Source organism: Talpa europaea, assembly GCF_964194135.1.
Source record: "Talpa europaea genome assembly, chromosome: 14".
NCBI classification, from domain to species: domain Eukaryota; kingdom Metazoa; phylum Chordata; class Mammalia; order Eulipotyphla; family Talpidae; genus Talpa; species Talpa europaea.
Window position 1 is genome coordinate 13,639,341 of NC_140082.1, and position 22,344 is coordinate 13,661,684.

At 53.8% G+C, this 22,344-nt stretch overlaps 1 protein-coding gene across 4 annotated transcripts; it reads right to left on the reverse strand.

The window, feature by feature from the left end:
• Positions 1 to 1,068: 1,068 nt before the first annotated feature.
• On the reverse strand, positions 1,069 to 21,945 carry TRPV4 (transient receptor potential cation channel subfamily V member 4; the record flags this gene model as incomplete). Of its 4 annotated transcripts, XM_084254323.1 has the most annotated exons (15): positions 1,069 to 1,226; positions 1,653 to 1,774; positions 4,141 to 4,268; positions 5,101 to 5,417; positions 7,778 to 7,844; positions 8,090 to 8,255; positions 9,764 to 9,837; positions 10,108 to 10,200; positions 10,447 to 10,605; positions 11,966 to 12,145; positions 13,548 to 13,846; positions 14,422 to 14,562; positions 15,488 to 15,640; positions 20,369 to 20,541; positions 21,532 to 21,945. In XM_084254323.1, 15 exons carry the CDS (start codon positions 21,915 to 21,917, stop codon positions 1,069 to 1,071), a joined length of 2,616 nt encoding a protein of 871 aa, XP_084110449.1. The 4 variants fall into 4 exon arrangements, with proteins under 4 accessions (XP_084110449.1, XP_084110446.1, XP_084110447.1 ...); XM_084254320.1 differs by lacking the exon at positions 14,422 to 14,562 and having other exon boundaries at positions 21,532 to 21,917; XM_084254321.1 differs by lacking the exon at positions 11,966 to 12,145 and having other exon boundaries at positions 21,532 to 21,917.
• Positions 21,946 to 22,344: the final 399 nt, after the last annotated feature.

Consider the following 22,344-nt stretch of genomic DNA (forward strand, 5'->3'; position numbering starts at 1 on the left):
CCACTCCAGGGCAGAGGCAACAGGTTGGGGTATTCGTGGGGGTCCCTCTTCATGACAGGAGGCTTGGCGCTGTCCCAGGCTGGATCAGCAGTGAATGACCCCCCAGGAGGGGACCTTCGACCCCAGCTCCCATTCACATCCCTGAAGGTACATGGGCTCCTCAGACGGGCGGGAGGTGCCGTGTCCACCCCAGGGTCATAAACTCTCTAACTGTGCCTACTGCTGTCACCCTGGCTGAGGCCGCCCTCCTCGTTTCCCACTGCTGAGACTGATGACTCACCCCTCACCTGAGCTGGCACCCCCACCTCCATTCGACCTACACCAGCTTTCCCACCCCTCGGGCAGACTGTCCCTCCCAGTGTACCTAATTCCCCCAACACCACTCTGCTCCCCCCCACCTCTCCCCACCTTTGCTCTTCCCCCAGTTTCGCTCCCCTGAACAAGCATGTGTCTCCCCACCAGCCTTATCCCGCCACCCCCACGCCAGACAGTTCTCAGTGCCGTCATCCCCATGCCTGCGGCCGCGCACCCCACCACCGGCCCCGCCATCTCCACCATCAAAGAATGACCATTTATTGAGCACCAACAAGTCCCAGGGCCCCTCCGAGCAGACAGCGGGGTCCACCCCAAGGACGCCGGCCGGTCGGCAGAGCCACCCACGGCAGCACTGGGTGGTGGACGCGGCCCGGGGCGTGTGCTCGGCCGGGGGCTCGGCTGGCAGAGCTCCGTGGGGGCAGGGGTCACGCCGCTTTCCTGAGAGCAGAGCAAATAAATAATGGAGGGCCAGGGGCCTGAGCCCCGTGGGTGGAAGGGCCCCGGCTTGGCGTATGTGACTCCATGGGTGTGAGACCGGCAGCCAGGAGCCCCGGGCCTGGGGTGGGAGGCAGAGCCGCGGACCAGAGGGTCCCAGGGCCTCCCAGGCATCTGCGCCTGGCCCTCACCTCTGAGAGTTGAAGGAGGGTATGGGGCGCACTCCAGAGGCACCCCTGAAATGCAGGTGGACTAGAGATGGGTGGGCGGAAGGGACAGGGTAGGGCTGCAGGCTAGACCCTGCCCTGCCTGCAGCCCCTAGAGGGGGGCGTCATCAGTCCTCCACTTGGGGGGGTAGCCCTGCTGGTGGCCATCGCAGCTGGGGTTCCCCACGTGGTCCAGAGGCACCACTACCTCGTCCGGGTTGGAGTTTTTGTTCAGTTCCACCACGCGCGGCACCACCGAGGACCAGCGATCTGCAGCAACACAGCGGCGGGAGGTGGGGGTCGGTGGACCCTGCACACGCATACACTGAGCACCTACTGTGTGCGGGCAGCCCTGGGGATCTCACAGGGGAGGTATTACTATCCCCATTTTACAGGGGTGGAAACTGGGGCTCAGAGAGGTGAAGGCGGCCACCTAAGAGCACACACACAGGAGGAAGCAGAAGGAGGAGCATTGGAGCTCGGGTGAGAACGGAGTGCTCCCGGCCTCCTGCGCCCAGAGCAGAGGAAACTGGAGATGAGGTGCCCCCGGTACTCGCAGCAGCTGAGGAAGCACAGCCGTCAGCCCATTGGCCAAGCCCCCCGTTCCACAGGCATAAATGCTGAGTCTCAGAGAAGGCACAGGGGGGCTCACAGCAAACTAGCGGTGAGGACAGGTCGGGCGCCCCTTCCACTCACCCCTGCGGAGCCGGCCCACGGTGTGCGAGAGGCCGTAGTACTGATAGGTCTCGTTCTTGCCCGGGTCCTCATTAATGATGCCCAAGTTCTGGTTCCAGTGAGACCAGTTCACCTCGTCCACCCTGGTGGGGCCATAGCAGAGGGAGCGTCAGGGGCGCCCCCCACCGAGACAACCCCCTTCGCCACCCGCAGGCAGCCGCCCTGCCCCAGCCTCCCCAGTGCTCCCCTTTGTATTGTCATAAACACACGGGACATAAAATTTGCCATTTAACCATTTTTAAGGATCCAATTCTGAGGCAGTCATTCTATTTCCAAGGTAGCACAAGCATCCCCACTATTTCCTGAACCTTTTCATCACCCCCAAACAAATTTTGTTCCACCAGCTAGGAGCTCCCCAGGACCCTCCCCCAGGCCCTGGCCACGCTGTTCTGTTCCGTTTTACCTATTCTGGACATTATTTACACATGCAGTCATACAGCATGTGGCCTTTGGGGTGCGGCTCTGCACCATGTCTTGAGGTTCATCCATCTTACAGCCTGGATCAGAGCTTCGTTCCTGTTCCTGGCTGAATACTATTCCACCGCATAGATATGCCACATTTTCTTTATCCATTCATGTGCTGATGGTCATCCTCCTAGACACTCTCACCTCTTGTTATTACTTTTAATTGCTATTTTATTTTTTCTACCACCCCCCCCCCCCCGATGACCCTGTCTTCTTCTCCCCCTTCTTAACTTCAGGAACCGCAATTCCTTTAGGAGTATGCCCTAGTTTACACACATTTTGCCTTGTTAAGTCACTCATTCTGATTCCTTATTTTACTCACATGTATGAAAACATCCAACATTTATTAACATTTATTGCCATTGTTCTGTCTTGCTTAACGACACTCATTCTCTTGCATTTTGTTACAAATGCTGACATTTGTCTTTCCTTGTGACTAAACAGCACCCAGAGAGGGGTGGGCCTCCATTTCTCCAGTCAGTTCTCTACCAGTGGGCACTGAGGTTGCTTCTGTCACCTAGTTATTGTAAATCATGCGGCAACAAACACTGTAGGCACGTAGCTTCACAAGTTGATGGTTTCACGGTCTTCAGATAGATGCCCAAAGGGAGGCTCATAGGGTCATAGGGTATTTCCATTTCTGCTTTAAGGTAAAACCAGATCACTTTCCAGAAGAGCTGCACCAGCTTCCCTTCCCCAGCACTGGTGGTGGGTGGGGCTATTTGACATGTGCCAGTCTCATGGGCATCGGCGTTTTGACCTGCTTCTCCCTTATTAAAAGTGACGCTAGACATTTTCTCATCTGTCCCCTGGCCTTCTGGATCTTCTCTTCTGTGAATTTGTCTGTTCATATCTGCTGCCCATTTATTAATTGGGTGGTTTGGGTTTTGTTGTTATTAAGTGTAACAAGCTTTTTTGTGTGTCTTAGACATTAACCCCTGTTGGTAGTGTAATGGGTGGGTATTTTCTCCCTCTTGCCTCCCACTATTGAGACCCCCATTAAAAGTCAGATTTCAGCCTCGTGGGCCCGATTTGGCTCTATAGAATTTTTGCTTTTGAAAATTACTTTTTGCCCTTTTCATACAGCCTCCATTTTTTGAGGAACTGCTGTGTCAGGACCCAGCGAGGAAGACACACTCGCTGTTCCCATTTTGCAGAGGAGACTGTGGCATATTACACAGTTTGTCCATGTCTCAGGGCTCGTAAGCGAGAGTCGAGATTTGGACTTTGGATTTGACGGGACTGGGGGCTGGTGCTATTAGTCCCCTGACCTCGCGGACAAGGAAGCTGACTTTGCCTGACCCCAAACATGATGTTTACACAGCAGATCCTTGAATAATGTCATTCTAGTCAAAGTCCTTTCATTCTAACATTGATGAGAAAAAGCCATCCCGGTCAAAGCTGAGTGAAACAAAGTTATTCAGGATCTGCTCTCCTCCACGTTGTTTCGCTTAATTCACCATTTCCAAGAACCTGTCGATGACGTCAGGTGAGGACTGACTGTCCTCTATGCCTGTGATCGCTTCACCAATGAAGATTCGCCCAGGGGATCCCCTACACAGAGCTGGCATTCCCTGCCCACTGGATAAGGCCCTAGGACCTGGAAGCGCTGATGCCTCAGTTTCCCCCTTGCAGTGGAAGCAGCAGCGAAGCCCACCTGTTGTCTTGTTGATAAAATGTGAGACCCAAGATGAGTCTCCAAGTCTCCACCTCCTCCAGCAAGGGACAGAGCTGCTATGGGTGGGGGAGGTCCCAATGTGCTTGTGGCACCAGCCAAGCCCGTGTTCTATGCTCGCCCCCTGTCTAGTGGATTAGACACAGCGCTATCATTGCCCCATTTCACAGATGAATAAACCAAGGCTGAAAAGTGAACTGACTTGCCCAGGATCACCCAGCAGAACTGATCCAGACATCAGTGGCTCAGGCAGTTGCAGTGGGTATAAAAGTAAGGCGGCCTGATCTGGCAGATGGCTCCCCGGCTCACCTGAAGCACCACCTGCGGTCTGGGGTGCCATCCGAGCTCTTTCCCACAGTCACCATCTCACCAGACCGGAAGGCCTTCCTTAGGAACACGGGGAAGGAGCGCTCGATGTCCAGGATGGTGGTGGCCCACTGTGGAGGGAGAGGGGCATTGGTGAGCCTCCTCCGGTCCTTCTGCTCTAATGGCAGAAATGATGCAACGGCCAGGCGTGCTGCAAACCAGGCTTTCCAGCTCCCACTGCCCCCAGATATGGGCTTATAAACGAAGGTGAGGGAGCACAGGTACGTAGAGTAGAAGCAGATGCAGAGGGCTGCAGCCCAAGCCCCATGACACACACAGCAGTTGCCCCTCAGTGTCAGGAACACCAGGGCAGAGCAGGGCCTGGGGCAAACCAGGGTGCACACACCCATCTTTTAGAAACTTGCAAAGAAATCTTCAGCACGTAATGGCAGCAACTCCCCTGTGCGGGCAAATCCTGGGCCCACCTCTGCTTCTGTAAGAGCTTGCTCAGGGCCTGTGACTGGGCCGGGTACAGGAGGAGCTGATGTGGGCAGTACCCCCTCCCCAGTTTCATCTCCCCGGGGTTGTGGTGGGTGTATGGTGGTGCAGGGAAGCTGCCTAGGTTTAGCGCTGGCATTTAGCTCTGCTGAAATGCCCACACTCTCCGCACCTTCCCTGTGCTGACTGAACCCACCCAGGAGGCCCCAGTGAAACTGAGTGTGTCCCACAAGCTGGACCGTGAGGTGACTGGGACCCTTGCTGGTAGCCAGGCCAAAAGCCACCCAGAAAGCCACAAGGTGGCTAGGGAGGCAGGCCACACCTTCGAGGCCAGTTTCACAGACAGGGAGGTAGAGGCAGGATGACTGGCAGGGGTTCGCCCAAAGCAGATGGCTGAGGCTGCTGGTGCATCAGGGCACCCATGCCGGCAAGAGAAGGGGTAGGGGTGGGAGAGCAGGGACCCACCTGCAGCTTCCAGATGTGCTTGCTCTCCTTAGAGACCTGGCCCACCGTCTCCCCCATGAGGGCGATGAGCATGTTGAGGAGCAGCACAAAGGTGAGGATGATGTAGGTGACGAGCAGGATGATGAACACCACGGGGTACTTGGTGCTGCTCAGCATCTCTAGGTCACCCATGCCGATGGTCAGCTTGAAAAGGTCCAGCAGGAAGGTGCTGAAGGTCTCGCTGTCGCGGCACGAGGGGTACGTGGGCACTGTGCAGTTGGAGTGGTCCTGGTTGCACACCCTCATGTTGGCACACGGGTTCAGGAGGGAGACCAGGGCTGCGGAGGGCCGGGCGACAAGCATGAGCATGAGGAGAATCATTCCCATTTGACGGAGGGGAAAGCTGAAGCTTGGCGATAGGGAGCCCGGGGCCAAGATTTCCCAGCATGTGAGCCACACCTGGAGTCAAACCCAGCTCCTCCTAAATCCAAAGCCTTTCCTCTTTCTACAAATCTAGCTAACAAGGAAGAGGTCCCCAGGATCTAGTCTGGCACTCTTCAGGGGACATGTGGTAATGCCTAGGGACATTTTGGTTGTCCTACCTGGAGGAGTGGCACCTGGTGGGTAGAACCGAGATATATGGTTAAACAACCCACCATACCCAGGATGGCCCCACAGGAATTATCTGACCCTAAATGTTAAGGCTGAGAACCCCTAGTCTAGCCTACCATTCTCAGAGGTCTTGGAGTCTGGAATGCCAATGCTTTGGGGGGAAGACTCTCTCTTGTGCTCCTGCTTCCCAGCTCAAAGAGAAAAGGTGGAAGCAAACTGTGCTAAAGTCATGCTTGCCGGAGGCCTGCCCCCTCCAGATCTCTCAAAGTGATGAGATACCTCTCCCTTTTGCTAAGCCCAAACAAAGCTTCAGAGTCCTCCTCAACATGCTCTAGCAGCAGCAACCTTCCCAGCACCAGCCAGGGCAGGGAGATGAGGGGGTCCAGTCCCTTTTGTGAGAGGGGCCTAGAACATAGTAGTACCATCACCCCATGATTAGAGTGGGCAGGTTTCAACTCATATGCAAACGCTTCTTCAGTGTAATGGCTGCTGAAATGCGTGTTGGGGATTCTGAGACCTCATCTGCACTTATAAGAAAAAAATTGTTCTGTGATCCATTAGTGATGTCTGCCTTGGGCATAAAAATGGGTAACATCAGTGCCTATGAATAGTTTGGAGGTGTAGTGCCCCCTCACAGAAGCCCTGGGATCAAGCTGGCCACCAAGTAGCTAACCAACCTCTAAGTTTCTGCCTCCATTTCTATAATTAGACTGTAGAAGTGCTGAATTCTTGATTTGAAACCCAAACTGTTACAGTCCTTAACATGTAGTCTAATTCCCCGCAGTCCTATCCCTGAGAGGGACTGTACCCTGTCCAGTCTCCCCAGTTAAGGCTACAATGCCACTTCGTGTTCCACACGGAGCCTTGGCACAATCAGGCTAACATATCACCATCAGCAGATCTCTGTTTCAGTGTCAGTTCCCAGATCAACAACCTCTTCAGATGTGAATGTAGCCTGGTGAAGGCTGAGATTTCCACTCCCATCTGGGTGCTGGTCATTAGATGGCAGATCACCCACCCCTTGGGGACCAGCACGGTGGCTTGGTTGGTTCCCTCATGCTCTGCCTTTGAGGTCCCATGGAATTTTGCCTTCATGGAGAGGGCATATTGGAGGGAGCCAATATTGAGTTTTTTAAAAAGCCTATAAGAGCTGGTTAATTATTAAAATTCACCCTTCCCTTGAGACTTACTTTCGCCAATATAATGAGGCAGAAGTGACCCCATGGCAGGCAATGACCTTGAACAATTCCTTCCATTCACATTTTTGGAAACCCCAGACCACCTATGAATAAGCCCAAGCTAGCCGGTTGAAGGGTATGTGACCACGTGAAGGAGAGTAAGGCTGCCCCTTGCTCTCAGCCAAGGCCATCCCAGCTAGACTAGTCAGTTGGCAGCCAACCCGCCAGCTGACCACAGGCACAGTAGCCTGTTGAGATGAGCCAGAACTGGCCCAGGTCAGCACAACCATGCATAGATTTGTGAGCAATAACCAACGAGTATTGTTTAACTTTGAGTGGCTTCCTCTGTAACAATAGCTAAGTAGCTAGTTTTACCATTTCCTAGCTTTTGACCTTCTTGGGCAAATTACTTAATCTTTCCTTTTTTTTTTTTTTTTAAGACATTTTATTTATTTATGCTTGTACCTTTGGGATATAGGCCAGAGGTGCAGGAGGATAAGAGGATCACCAGAGACAGAGTGGGGAGCAGAACAGGTGGATCTACTGAAATACACTGCTGAGGAGAGCAGCGGGCGAGACAGGAGAGGTCTGCCATACCATGTGGGTAGCTCCCTGGCCGAGGACTGAACTCGTGCTGCAGTGGCTGCAGATAGCTTCATAGTTCTGAGACTTAACCCCAGGGAGGCCCTACTTAACCTTTCTAAGGCTCAGTTTCCTGACCTATAAAAGGGGGTGATAAAGGCACTGGCCTTATAGACTTGGAGGATTTAGTGAGGCAGGGATGGGCAAGTACTTAGCCTGGTGCCTGGCACACAGTGAGAACACTCCAAACACTGAATATGAACAAGCTCCAGGTGTCATCTGCTGCCCCAGCCCTCACCCCACCCTGCCAGGGCACCCAAGCTCACCTGAAGCATAGCCGATCATGAAGAGCAAGTAGACGAGCAGGAAGCGGAAAAGGTCCTTGAAGAGGATCTAAAGACACCAGCAGATTTATGGAGGCAAAGCTAAGGCACGTGGGCCCTCACTTTCCCACCTCCTCCATCCCAAATCTTCTCTCTAGTTCCACCCTTGTCCCTCCCCAATGTCTAGTTCCTGCCTTCTGCCCCCGCAGCGCCTGCAGCATTGGGTCTGCAGCACTATCTGTACACCTAAGACATGTATATGGTGTGTGTGATTCCCTCCAAGGATATGTGATATGGAGGTCCCCTATCCCCTACCTTCTGGATCATGATGCTATAGGTCCCTGTCAGCTTCAGCCCACGGGTGAAGTAAAGAGCGTTCATCCAACCCAGGACCAAGGCAAAGACCATGACAGCCAGGTAGGCCTCAATTCCTGCCAGGTAGAGGGCCGCCGAGACAATCACCAGCACCGAGTAGATGAAGCTAAAGGGCAGCAGGGACCAGGGGAGAGGCAAGAGGGGAGAGCAGACAATGAGGTCCTGGAGAGGAGATATGCCCCCATGCCTCCAGGGTACCAGGATATCCTGATGCCTTCTAGATTGCAGAAGAGAAACAAAGTGACTTCATTGGGTTTCCCCAGCATTTGGTTAACCCAAAAGCTCAATTCACACACAATTACTGTGTGTATAATGACCCTGGGGTACTGCAAGATCCCAAAGTGATTTCCTTTGGAACTGCCAGAGAAAGATCCAGTGGTCTTCAATGGAGTTTTTCATGGCTGAGTGAAATTCACTGTTCTCTAACTAAGGAAAGGGGAAAGATACAGCACACATACAGCAACTCATCCTATGCCCTAGGCAGACATCAATAATCAAGTACAGCTCTCATTCTTAAGAAATACAGACACAGCCTCAAGAGTCTTCTCAACAAGCACTCCAGACAGACATTAACAATCAACCACCTACATACGAAGTTAGATTATTTCTACCCTTGGAAATACAAATCAAAACTACCATGAGATACCATCTTACACCAGTGAGAATGGCACATAGTAAAAAAACTAGCAACAACAAATGTTGGCGAGGATGTGGAGAAAAAGGAACTCTCCTGCGCTGCTGGTGGGAGTGCAAACTGGTCCAACCTCTATGAAGAGCTGTGTGGAGATTCCTCAACCTGCTAAAGATGGAGCTGCCATATGATCCAGCAATCCCACTCCTGGGTATTTACCCAAAGCACACAGAAACATTAATTCAAAAGAGCACCTGCACCCCTATGTTTACAGCAACACTATTTACAATAGCTAAGCTTTGGAAACAACCCAAATGCCCACAAATAGATGACTGGATCAAGAAGATGTGGTACATATACACCATGGAATATTACTCAGCAATCAAAAAACATAAACTCATGCCATTCGTGGCAACATGAATGGAGCTGGAAGGGATCATGCTCAGTGAAATAAGCCAGAAAGAAAAAGAAAAATACCAGATGGTCTCACTCATAGCAGGGATCTAGAAAACCTAAATAAGGGACCAGGAAAAAGACTTAATTATGATAAAGTAAAAATCAAAATCAACAAGCAACTATAAACTAGAGACACACTATGGGGGCAGGCGGAGGGAGTAGGATCAAAACAAGGGGGGGTGGGAATTGTATGGGGAATATAACCAAGATGAAAATGCATACATTTGTGCAAAAATGAAAAATGATGTAAAAATACATAAAATTTAAAAAGTAATAATAAAAAAATGGGGGGGAGAAAAGATTATTTCTACCCTTGGTGTATATGGTGGTAATTCCCTAACAACCAGAATCTTCTTTTAATCAGAAGTTCCATTTTCTTGTCACTGGTCCTGCCCTGACTTTGGGCTACACTTGTCCAAGCTGGGTAAATTCACTCCTACTAGAGTCACCTCCCCCAGGCTGGATAATGTACCAGCCCAACGCTACCTTCTTCACCCAGAAGCTGCCAGCCTGGAGACCTTACTCACTAGAGTAGCTGGAAGGAGCCATCGATGAAGAGAGAATTCACTCCGGGGCATTTCTTCATGAACAAGTCTTTAATCTGGAAGCCGAAGAGGAGGCATGTGAGAGGGGCAGAGTCGGCAGGCGTGTCCAGGGGAGGAGAACGAGGGACGGAGAGAAGAGAAGTAGGCAGAGTGTGGTACACAGAAAAGAGGATAAGGAAGAGCAAAGAAGAATTTAGGGCAGAGAAAGAGATGGAGGGGAGAGAAGGAAGGAGAGGAGACAAGTTGGGGGAGAGGTAAGGGAAACCACAGGTGGAGGAGGGAAAGGCAGGGGCAGCGGGTGGGTGGGTTGAGGGCCAAGCACTCACATTGGTGAAGAAGAACAGGACCCCGGTAAAGAGTGTGATGATCTCGCCCGCCAGCCTCAGGTAGTCTGCCGTGGTATGGTAAGGGTATGGTGGCTGAGGGATGGGGGCACACAGGTCCTCATGATGCCCCGCCAACCTCGGGCTCCAGATCCACATGCTCCCCAGAGCCCTGAACATCTGGATTCCATGGAGCCTCCTCCCTCCCTCTCGCCCATTTGGGTGTTGGGGGGCGCCTCCCAGTCTGTTCTTAAGCCTTCTCCAATCCCTTCCATGGGTTAGGGGGAGCAGGAGGACCCGACTGGGCCCCAGTTTCCATCCAGCTGGGCTCAGCTCACTCACAGTGCCCTCCAGTGGCTGGTAGTAGGCAGTGAGGGTGAAGATGACCATGGCACACAGATAGGAGACCACATTGATGTAGAAGGAGACAGCCCCAAACTTGCGCCACTTGTCCCGAAGCAGCTCATTGATGGGTTCCACAGCCAGCATCTCGTGGCGGTTCTGTGGGAGGCGGGGTGGGCAGGGCTGACCTGGGGACCTCAGTGGTCAGAGCCCAGCATCTTCCTCCACCCTCTGCCCTGAGAGTGCTTTCTCCTCCAAACCCATTCTTCGGAGACACTCAAGGATTCACAGGGAGGTGGATGGGGGTTCAGAATCAACCCCAAACTCCTGGCTCTGCCCAATTCTGCCCCAACTCACCTCTCCAGCCTATTCTAGGTTCACAGAGCCCAGAACCAGAAAGCTAACCTCATGGTCACCAAATTCCAATCTGCGGATGCTAACAAGCTGCTGGCAGCAAAAGCACCTCTGCGGCTCCATACTCAGAAACTTTGATTCAAGAAGCAGGATTGGGATATTTAGCACAAGGATGATAAATACTTGATTTATCACAACTTTCCAATTCTGAATGCAGGGCAGACATCAATAATCGAGCCCTGCACAATAGCTTCTGAAGCAGTCCTAGGGAAGACACTATCAATCAATCAGCACCAGAGATGCTAAACCTCCCACCAGTTCTAATCTGAGCCAAGCGGATCACTAATTTCAAAGATGAGGGAAGTGAGCTCCAGCGAGGGAAGATATCTGTGCCAGCTCACAGAGTCAGGGCTGAAAAGGAGACCTGCAGCCAGTCCCCAGTATTTTCTGCCCTGTTTGAACAGCATCCTGTCCCTTTAATGACTCAAGTTTCTTTATAACCATGGGTTTGAGCAACGTTGTAGCCACAAAGATGCTATTGTGCTATTATTCCTGATAGTTGAGACAGAAACAGACCCAAATAAACGCGGATAGCAGAATGGTTAATTAGGCTGTAGTACATTTACATGCTGCACTGATATTGCAGAAGAATATTTAATGGTGCAGAATGATGTTCACAAAATACTGCTAACTGAAAAAAGGGGCTTTCAAAACTTCCTATAACGACTACTACTAATGATAATAGCCGACACGTAATGTTCGCTCTGTGCCAGGCGGTGCTGAAGTGAACTCATTTGGTTCTCCCAATAACCCGACAGGGATAGGCACCATCCTTATCTCCCCATGTTACAAAAGAGGAAGTTGGGCTCAGAGAGGTTGGGTCACTTGTCCTGAGTCACAGAGCACGTTAAGTGATAGAGAGCCAGGATCCCAAACCAGTCCTGCTCACCCTGACGCCTGGATCTTACAGTCCTACCATTTCCACACCCACCCTCCCCATCCCACCCCCCTTCTAGGCACATAGTCGGCAACTTCTTTTGCACTCAGCCCACAGACCTGCTGCTTTAGGGGGCCCATGCCTGGGCTCCCACTCCCAGCCCCAGTTCCCCTGCCCAACTCCCAGTGCCAGCCCCCTCCCCGGGCCCACCCTCAGCCCAGCCAGCACCTCAATCTTGCTGTTGTACACCAGGATCTCCAGCACAGAGGCCTCCTCCCCACACGTGTCCAGGGAGGAGAGGTCGTACAACGAGGAATACACGGGCCCGTAAGCCCAGTCCTTGAACTTGCGGGACAGGTGTCTCGTGTCCTCGTCTGTCACCTCCCGGCGGATAATATGCTGAAAGATCTGCATGGGAGAAGGGAGGGGCAGAGGGTCCCGCAGCTCAGCCCCTCTCATCAGAGGGACCCCAGGACCTGGGACCTTCCCAGAGAGCAAGAAAGAGGGCAGGGAAAATATTTCTGGGGCACCCACTAGGTGCCGGACCCTTTTCTCACATAATCTTGTTTTAATCCTTTTACCAGATTGATTTACAGATGCACAAAGGGAGGTGGTGTGTGTGTGTGTGTGTGTGCATGTGTGTGGGGGTGCTCCCTGAAGCCACACAAGCAGTCAGCTGAAGCCCAACTGAACCAGCCGTCACATCCTGAATTGTAATGAATATCTCCTTGATGTAATTAAAGCAGCAATTAATCAGGCCCATTAATATGTTAATTCTAGTCATAATCCTCATAGCTGGTTCTCCCTATTGTCAGCCCGGGGGCTGACGCACAGGGAAACTGAGGTACAGAGAAGGGGAGGGAATTGCCTGAGGCCACAAGGGTGAGTAGGGTGAAGCCAGAATTTCAACACAGGCCTTTTCTACTCACTCAGGACTCTGGTCCAATTGCAATCTTAGTAATTTTTGCTGCTTTTTTAATAGAGCAACAATGCCCCCTGCTATTTCCTGAGCACTTACTCCTGATCCGGGAATCCGGGACTCTATTTTGAGCTTTAAGTGGATCCTCTCAATTGGTTGACACAGGACACTGTACCACAGGGGACTATTATCCCAAGTTACTGAGGAAACTGAGGCACACAGAGGTGAGGTGAGAGGGCTGAGGTCACGATGGCAAGTGGCAGCTCCAGTCCTTGGGGCCCAGTGCCACTGACTCTGGAAGGCTCCAGGTTTGGCTCTCAATCAAGGTGATGCTGTCCCCAGGGGACAATGTGGTGACCCTGGAGACACTTTTAGTTATCGCCAGTGAGGCCAGGATTGCAGCTCAACATCCTGCAGTGCACAGATGACCCCGCCGCCGCAACACCCTCCCACCCAAATGTCTAGAGAAACCCTTCTCTAGGCCCTGCGCTGTGAGGCGCGGAGAGGGGCAGAGCTGGGCAGGCCACTTGGCAGGCCAGGGGCCAGACCAGGGTGGGGTAGATGGGAGTGACGTAGGGTGGGTGTCTCTTACATCACTGACCCATCCTGGCTGGTGGGGAGGGGAAGCGAGCACCCAGGGTGGGTGAGGAAAGACGCTCTGGGGTGAAGGTGAGTAGGTTGGCTGGATGCTAGGGAGCCAGAGCAGGTTCTTGAGTCAGGGCATCTGCCCACCAAGGTGGGCAGGGAGGGAGGCGAGTAAGCATATGGATGCTCATGATGCCAGCAGCTGCCTCAAGCGTGCGTGCGTACGCGCGTGTGTGTGTGTGTGTGTGTGTGTGTGTGTGTGTGTGTGTGTGTGTGTACAGCTGGGCCCCGCGGCCCCACACTCACCCCAATCTTGCCTGTCTTGGCGGCCATCATGAGGGGCGAGAGGCCGTCGTTGTTGAGCACGGCCTCCAGGTTGCTGTCGGGGAAGAGGCGGGCGCACTTGAGCAGCAGCAGGTCGTACATCTTGGTGACGAACTTGGTGTTCTCGCGGGTGTTGTCGGCGATGGCCACCAGCGCGTGCAGCACGGTGTTGCCCCGCGAGTCCTGCCGCCGCATGTCTGCCTTCTTGTGGGGGTTCTCCGTCAGGTAGTTGACGATGTGGGGCTGGTTGGTGCAGGCAGCCAGCGACAGGGGCAGCTCGCCTGCAGCCGGGTGGCGGGGTCAGCGGGGGCCCGGAGCGGGCTGTGCCTGCGCTGCTTTGGGCCCCAAGCCTCTAAGTGTCGCAGGGTGGCCGGACATGTTTGTGGGTGAGGCCGGAGTGACAGGCATGGCTATTTGGGGACCTGGTCGTGCGATTGGGGGCTGGGAGAGATTCTAGGAAAGACTTTGTCCCCTGAACCCCAAATGACGTGCCTTTAAGCGGGGGTGAAATTCAAATTTTCTCAGTTGTCCAACTGGGACAATGTGGCAGCAATGGGGTTTGGGCCGAGCTCTCTGACACTCGGTCCCAGCTCGGATAAAAGGATGCCCACAGTAAGGTGGGGGCGTGCTGACTCTGCGCACCCCATCACACTTTGCATTCTCATAAGCCCCAGGGGAGGAAGCTGGGGCTCAGAGAAGTGAGGCAGAGCCCTACCCCTCAAGGCAAGAATCTGGGATCAAGGCCAGCAGGACCCCCACATGCAGGGGGCTGTCTGGGGCTGGGTGTTTGGGGAATAGTCATGTCTGTGGCACCCCCATGGACCGCCAGCCCCCAGCCCCACAGGCCCCTCCTCACCAAAGTAGAAGTAGCCGCCTTCGTCCTTGGGCTGGAAGAAGCGGCCCCGGGCCTGGGCATGGACGTCGGCTCCTTGGGCCACCAGGAGCTCCACGTAGTGTTTGCAGCGGCGCTCGATGGCGATGTGCAGGGCGGTCTGACCTGGAGGGGGGTGGGGGAGGTCACTGGGGCAGAGGCCTGAGTGGGCATGAAGGCGGGGTGCAGGCTGAAGGTAGAGCCTGGGCCGGCTCCACCCAAGGGCAGCAAATGAGTTTGGAATGTGGAATCGTTGTGAGCAGAATTTGAGGTTTGTTGGATCCCAAATATGGGAATTTTGCACACTCACGGGAGGCTTTAATCCTAAAGGAGAGGAAACATCTTGATCTCACAGAATTTTGAACTTGGAATACAAAATTCATTTTCTCTCTTTAGATCCAAAAACCTGTGAGATCACAAGTCTGAGACTTCGAATCTCAGAACTTAGACCCTGGGAGCTGGGGCTTGTGACTTTTTTGCCTCTTAAAGCTGTTGCCTTGCAGACTCGCTATCACAGAACTCTAGAGCATCTGGAACCAGAGCACCTCAGGCCCAGAATCCCAAGTTCACCGATCACTAGTCTCACAGCATCTTGGAAGTTTTGATTCTGAAACTCAGAATATCACGGTCAGGGGAGTAGTTATTGTCCCCTTTTCCATTCATACATTTATTCATTCAAAAAACTGGTTTCTGGGCCTCCCTGGTGGTGCAAGGGGTTAAGCACTGCACAATGAAGCAATCCGCAGCCTCTGCAGCACGAGTTTGAAACCCGGCCAGGGAGGTGACCCACATGGTGCAGCAGACCTCTCCTGTCTCTCCTGCTGCTCCCCTCAGCAGTGTATTTCAGTCAATCTGCCTGTTCTGCTCCCCACTCTGTCTCTGGTGAATCCTCTCACCCCCCGCACCTCTGGCCTATACCCCAGCTCTTGTATGCATAAATAAATAAATCTTAAAAAAAAAAAACAAACTGGTTTCTGGGCATGTGCTGGCACTTGGAATCCAGACCGCAGCGCTGGGAGTCAGACAGCGCTGGGGGCACACCGAGCCCCACCTCGGTAGTAGATGTCCCGGAAAGGTGAGTTGATGAACTCGCGCATGTTGCCCGTGCGCTCGGCCGTGTCCAGGAGCACCGGGATGGTGTCGTTGCGGCCGCCGCTCAGGTTCAGCAGGGCCTTAGGCAGGCAGGTCTTCCCGGTGGAGGGCTCTGGGGGAGAGAAGGCGGAAGGGTGCTCAGCTCACAGCCCCTCGCCCAGAAGTGGGGGACAGGGCGCTGCGCGGGAAGCCAGAGGCCCTGACTCGTCTTAACTCTTCTCTGAGCCTGCTCCCCACCTGCCTCGCGGAGCCCAGAGGGTCAGGTAGACTTCGGGAGCAGAGGGGCTGAAGCGTGGGAAGCCACAGCCGGGGCAGAGGTGGATGTTTAGCAAAGCATGTGTGGAGGGAATTCTGAAAAGCAAATAAAGGGAGGGGGAGGGGAGGGCAGGGCAGGGCAGGGCAGGGCAGGGGAGGGGAGGGGTGGGGAGGGGAGGGCAGGGGAGGGATGCAGCATTAAGCAAAGTCAACGTATTTCCTCACTACAGGACTTGTCAGAGGCTTTAACATGCTGGGGGGCTGTGAACCCATAAAAGCGGGACACAGCTCGCAGCCCCGACCCCCTGCTTGAGCCTAGAATCCTTTCCCCAGGAAGCATGTGATCTAGTGGCCCCTAGAGGGGCATCGAGGGGTGGCCTGCACGGCCCAGGTATGAATAACTCAGGAGCAGCTGGCGAGGACGTTGGGGCTTCCGCCGGTGCAGCAATAGCAATAGTGAGGTGCGCCGAGCGCAAGGTTTTGTCGTGGCCACATCTCTCTCAGGAAGTCAGTCTCCATCTGGTGCCACCGGGTCCTAGACACCTCCCAGGAATGCCTGCTGCTGTCTCTGCAAGTCTCCTTCCCTTCTGTTAATTTTGATGGTTACCTGAGTTGATTTACAGCTTCAGAGAGCAAACCACTGAAAAGAGACTCCCCTGTGTGCCAGCCACTGGCCTACCGGTGCTGGGGGCTTGGGAACAGCCAGATGCAGGAATGGGGTGGGCATGGGGAGGTGCAGGCGTGGCTGAGATGCCCGCTCTGGAGCCAGGCACCTTGGGGTTCAAATCCTGGCTTTGCTCCCAAACCCCATGCAAGCTTCCCTCGGCTTCAGCTTCCCTTCTAGCTAACTGGAGGCCACAAAGGGAAATCAATGAGCTAATGGATCGCTGTTGATGAGCCCACGGCCGGGCAGCTGGCAATCGGTAAGTATTCTTTTCATCAACTGACTTTTAGTAATTAATAAATATTGCCACTGTAGTTGTTATTCCACAGGAGGTGCCTCCAGAGCTGCTGCCTTGATGCAGAGAATCAGCGAGGAGAACTCAGGGAACTCTCAGACCCTCCCAGGGGAGAAGTTACTTGGATAAGCTTTTTCCAGTCACTCCCTGCTGCCCAGCCCAGAGCCAACAGCAGGTAACAACTTCCTGAATGTCTAGCAGATTCCAATTCCCCATCTGCATAAGGGGAGTGTGCGCCCCTGAATGCTGGGCTGTGGGGATTCTGTCCACACACCCACACTCAATTCTGGCCTCCTGGGAGGGCTGAGCTCTTTCTCTAAGTGCTTGCTCACTGTCAGGCAGCCGCAGGCTCCATGCTGACATCATGTCTGCCTCCAAACCCACCCCGGCCTGCACGGGCACTCCTCTCAGGGGATGGCCAGCCAGCCAGGACCTCTGGTCATCCTTGCCCTTCTCCGTCCCCTTCCAGCATGTTCTATCAATTTTAACTACTATTTCTCCAATCCCTCCACAGCTATCTACCTCCGCTGCCATCACCCTGGCCCGTCACCCCTCCCCCCATGCCTAAAACACCTGCCTCGTTCTGCCCCATTTCCCTTCTTTCCAATCCATTTCCCACATCGGGGTTGGAGTGGGCCTCTCAAAGTACAAACTCTGACCGCAGTGAGTCACAGGCCTCTGCCCCTTCACACCCTCCCCAGTCCTGTGCTTCTTTCCACCTGGTTAATTGCAATTTGTCCAGACTCAAGTGTCATTTTCTACAGGAAGCTCTCTTAGATTTTCCTGACTAGGTCAAAAGCTCCCACACTGCCTCCTGTTGGTCCACTTTACAGCGTAGAACTGTGTGTTTATTCCTGAGACGGCTTGATCAATGTAGGAGTCTCACTCAGGAGGCCGTGAGCAACTTGAGGACAGGGTCACGAAGAAAGCTATTCACCACTGCTCGCCGGACACAGCACCTGACTCGCGCTAGGTCTCCATTAACCATTTGCTGAGTTAAACATTTAATAAACAGTGGGCTGGGTACCACGGTAATTCCAAACCACAAACACCCAAAGTGGCTTGTGTGGAGAGTGGAACTAGATGCTGGATTTGGGCTTCCACACCCCCAGACCCAGCTTAGAGTGGGAGAGAGTGAGGGGGATGGCGGGGGAGGGGGGAGGGTGAAGGGTGGGGAGGCAGGCGGGGGCTGCCAGTCTAGGTCCTGAGATGAGATGCCAAGAACAGCAACTTTCCAGAAGAGGGGAGGGACATGCAGTTCCAGGCCATGACCACTAGGTGGCGAAGTGGCTCTGCTCACAGGGGCTGATGGAGTGAATGGCCTTAAATTGACCATCAAATTGGAGGTTGTCAATTTTGGGGAGATGGGAGGGGTAGTTGCAGGCTGCTCTGAGAATCAGACAAGCTCGTGAGCCTCTGGCTAAAAAAACACGTAGGGACAGATCCAGGTTTTGTGGAGCTTAGACTTACACAAAAGTGAATATATAATTATGAATTCAAATTCAAATCAGGGCCTCCCCGGTGGCGCAGCGGTTGAGCGCTGGGTTGCAAAGCTGACCGCAGCCTCTGCAGTGCCTGTTCGACCCCTGGCTGCTCCCCGGCCCCAGAGGAGGGTCCCACATGGCGTACAGACCTCTCCTGACACCCGCTGCTCCCCTCAGCAGTGTACTTCCGTCCTTCTGCCTGCTCTGCTCCCCGCTCTGGCTCTGGTGAATTCCCTCACCCTCCCGCGCTTCTGACTGTACCCAGTGCTTGTATGTATAAATCAATCAATCAATCAATCAATCTTAAAAAAAAAAGAAAAAAAAAGATCAAATTCAAATCAAATGCCTTAGAAGGGGCCAGAGCAAGCAAGAGGCCCTGGTGCTCAATTAGCATCATGGGCCTCACTGTAAGCCCCTATAGACACACGTTCCAATTGCAGGGACCCTTTACCCCAGCCTATCTTAGCATTGCCCCATCCATGCTCAGGAGGCTAAGACCTCCCACTCAGTCCTGCACTCAGGAGCCAGAAGCCTTGGCAAACCTGGCACTGCCCTGTAGAGGCAGACACCATGGCCCCACTTTGTAGGGGTCCCCTGCTTTTGCCAAATGAACCTGGGGGGCTCAGAGGGGCCATTTGGCCAGAGCTTATTAAATCTCCAAATGGGATCATTTGCAGTGTCATGGAGACCCTCCAACTCGGGGCTCATGTCCCAAACCAAAGCATGTGGTCAAGCCAGCAACAGCCAGTGAATATTTCTTTAATAAATCTGGTAATTCTTGGGTCTCCCCGGTGGCGCAGCAGGTTGAGCGCTGTTCCCGCTGCTCCCCTCAGCAGTGTCTTCGGTCTGTCTGTCTGTTCTACTCTCCGCTCTCTCTGGTGAATTCTCTCACCCTCCCGCACCTCTGACCTGTACCCCAGTTCTTGTATAAATAAATAAACCTTTAAAAAAATAACTAAATCTGGTAATTCTCTCCTGATGGACAGCATGACCTGTGGGTACCATTTCAGTGCCCCAAGAATCAGGCTGATGAAGGCAGACATGAAACATGCCACAGATTCATTTGGCATTTAACTTACTGGACATGCCCGAGGTCTCAGAAATGGCCTCCCAGAAGCTTCCCCAGACCTGAGCTGAGGGTGGCAGCCAGCCTTCCTGAGACAGACCCTCCTTTGTAGCAGGTGCCACAGTTCTCGACAGCTTACGCTGGAGGCTCGCCAAGCCAGTGGATTCTGGCTCACCTGGTATTTGGCACATGGCAGGTGGCAGACTCAGGTTGAGGGGCTCACAGGCCAACTTCTCCAATTTACAGGGAAGGTAGCGGTGGAAGCTGGTGTCCTGAGGGGGGTGTCTGGAGCCTGCACCAGGTAGCTCTCTGAGCTGGCAGAAGTCGTAGGGACTGTGGTGATGGGAAGCCTAGGGCGGGGAGCCTGAAAGCTGGGTAGGGTGGGGCAGGGTCCAGGAAGCAGACGCAGGAGTCCTGGCCCAATATTCTGGCCCTTCCAGAGGACCCCTCAGAGGGAGCAGGGGCTCCTGGCACCCCAGTTGCCTTGTGTTCTGGAAAGATTTCTTCTCAGAGGCCCAGGCAGGCCCCAGGTCCCTTGGCAGTGGAGGTGAATAGATCCTGCTTACCTACTACACTAGCCTTTTCATAAAGAGCTGAATGGGGCCTCCCTGGTGGTGCAAGGGGTTGAGCGCCGCACTGTAAAGCAACCCGCAGCCTCTGCAGCACGGGTTCGATCCCCGGGCGGCCAAGGATCTCTCCTGTCTCGCCTGCTGCTCCCCTCAGCAGTGTACTTCAGTCAGTCTGCCTGTTCTGTTCCCCATTCTGTCTCTGGTGAATCCACTCATCCCCCACATCTCTGGCCTGTGCCCCAGCTCTTGTATGCATAAATGGATGAATCTTTTAAAAAAATTAAAAAGCTGAAAAAAGAAGAGCTGAATGAATGAAGAGGTAGCAAAGGCCCAGAGATGTTAAGTAATATAGTGAAGGACACACAGGACCAGACTCTATTTCCAGTGCACTTCCCATACAGTGAGCCCATGGGCCCAAGGACATGACAAAATGAAAGGGGACCCCCAATGCCAGGCCTCCCACAACCCCTGGCTGTCCCACCCCCTACCCCTGCCTGAGAGGCTCACCCCGGAACTCCTCATCAGTCAGGCGCTTCTTGTGGGTCAGCAAGAAGGGGAGCAGCCCATCCAGGTCAGCGGTGGAACCCCGGGACACGATGTCAAAGAGAATAGGTCGGTTGAAGACTTTGAGGATGGGGGGTGGCTGGGGCGCAGGAGCTTTGGGGCTCTGTGGCTGCTTCCTGGAAGGGGAGAGGCAGGGTGAGGAGAGAGCTCATCCCCTGCCCACCCATCAGCGCTGGCTGTAGGGACCCAAGGGTGGGAGAGTAGGGACAGTGGGAGCCCTCAGGACAGACCAGATGGAGGGAGGGAGGGAGAGCTGGAGTTACAAAGGAATAAACTACCTGGTACCTGCAGTCTTCCAGGTAGAAAGACAAAAGTAAACTCACCCATCCAACCACCCACCCACCCATCCTCTGTCACTTATTGAACCAGATGGAGATTGGAAGGGACAAAGACAGTGAGAAAAAAAAGGAGGAACACCCAAACACAGACAAAAAGGTAAAGCAACTCACCCATTTATTCAATCAGTCACTCATTATTCATTCAACTAACACTTGAGCCAAAATGAGATCATGTACATAGGTGATTCGTTCAAGGTGTTTAGTTCAAGGCCCACCATACAGTAAACAATAAATGGTAGGTGCTGTCACTGGGTGGATGGCTGGACAGATGAATGGATGGGTAGATAGACATTTAAGTGAATGGATGATAGGTGGATGGGTTGGATAAGTGGATGATTAGGTAGAAAGATAAGTAGCTGAATGAATGAGGAAATGGAGATAGATGATGGATGGATGGATGGATGGGCGGGTGCGTGGATGGATAAGTAGTTGGATGGATGGATGGATGGGTAGATGGATGGGTGGGTGGGTGGATGGGTGGGTGGGTGGGTAGATGGATGGATGGATGGACAGGTGGGTGGGTGGATGGATGAGTAGGTGGATGGATGGATGGATGGATGGTTGGATGGGTAGATGGATGGGTGGGTTAGATGGATGGGTGGGTAGGTGGATGGATGGATGGATGGACAGGTGGGTGGATGGGTGGATGGATGAGTAGGTGGATGGATGGATGGATGGATGGATGGATGGATGGATGGATGGATGGATGGATGGGTGGATGGACTCAACACAGAAGAGACCACTTGCCAGACAGCCAGCAATACTCACTCTATGACCTTCCTCCTCCATCGCTTGTTGTCACTGGGGTGGTGACGGTAGGTGCCATAGTCAAAAAGCGAGTCCATGGGTGCCTTCTTGGGTCCAGGCACCACCGAGGACTCATACAGAGTGGACTCCAGCAGGTCAATGGGGTTGGGCACCCCCTTTCGGAAGGCACCCTGGAACTTCATGCGCAAGTTAGGTCGTCCATCCCCTGGGCCAGAGGGGCGACCAGCATCAGCTGATGAAGGCGAGGGGGAGCCATCCTCCCCTTCAAACAGATTGGCCAAAGAAGAGAGGGGGAAGGCCTCTCCGCCAGGGGTGCCACTCTCATCCCCAGGGGGCTCGGCCCCCTCTCCAGGTCCTGGGCGGGGGCCTTCGCTGGGATCCGCCATGCCAACCCTGGACTGGTGCGCACTGCTTGGCCTGCAAGAGAACAGGAGAGGAGTCAGGGGGAGCCCGGCCAGTGGTGGGGGCTCCCAGAAGCCCCCTCCCACACGGGCAAACAGCACCGCTGCCAGCTGCTTCAAAGCCACTGTTGTGAGGACGGGGCGTCAGGCGGCCGCTCCCAGATGTGGTTGGCTGCCGGCCCGGGCAGGAGCTATACAGGGGCCTCTTTCAAGGACCTGGAAACGCATCTCTGCCTCAGACCTAGCTGCCCTGGGCACTCGCTGGAGAAGAGGCCTCAGAGTCACACTGGGACCCCAAACCTGGAGCCGGGGGCTTATTCCTGACCAGAGCCCCACGGAGCACAGCTCAAACCCTGGCTCCACGCTTAGCAGCTGCAGGATGTTGGGCAAGTGGCCACTTCAGGACCTTGGT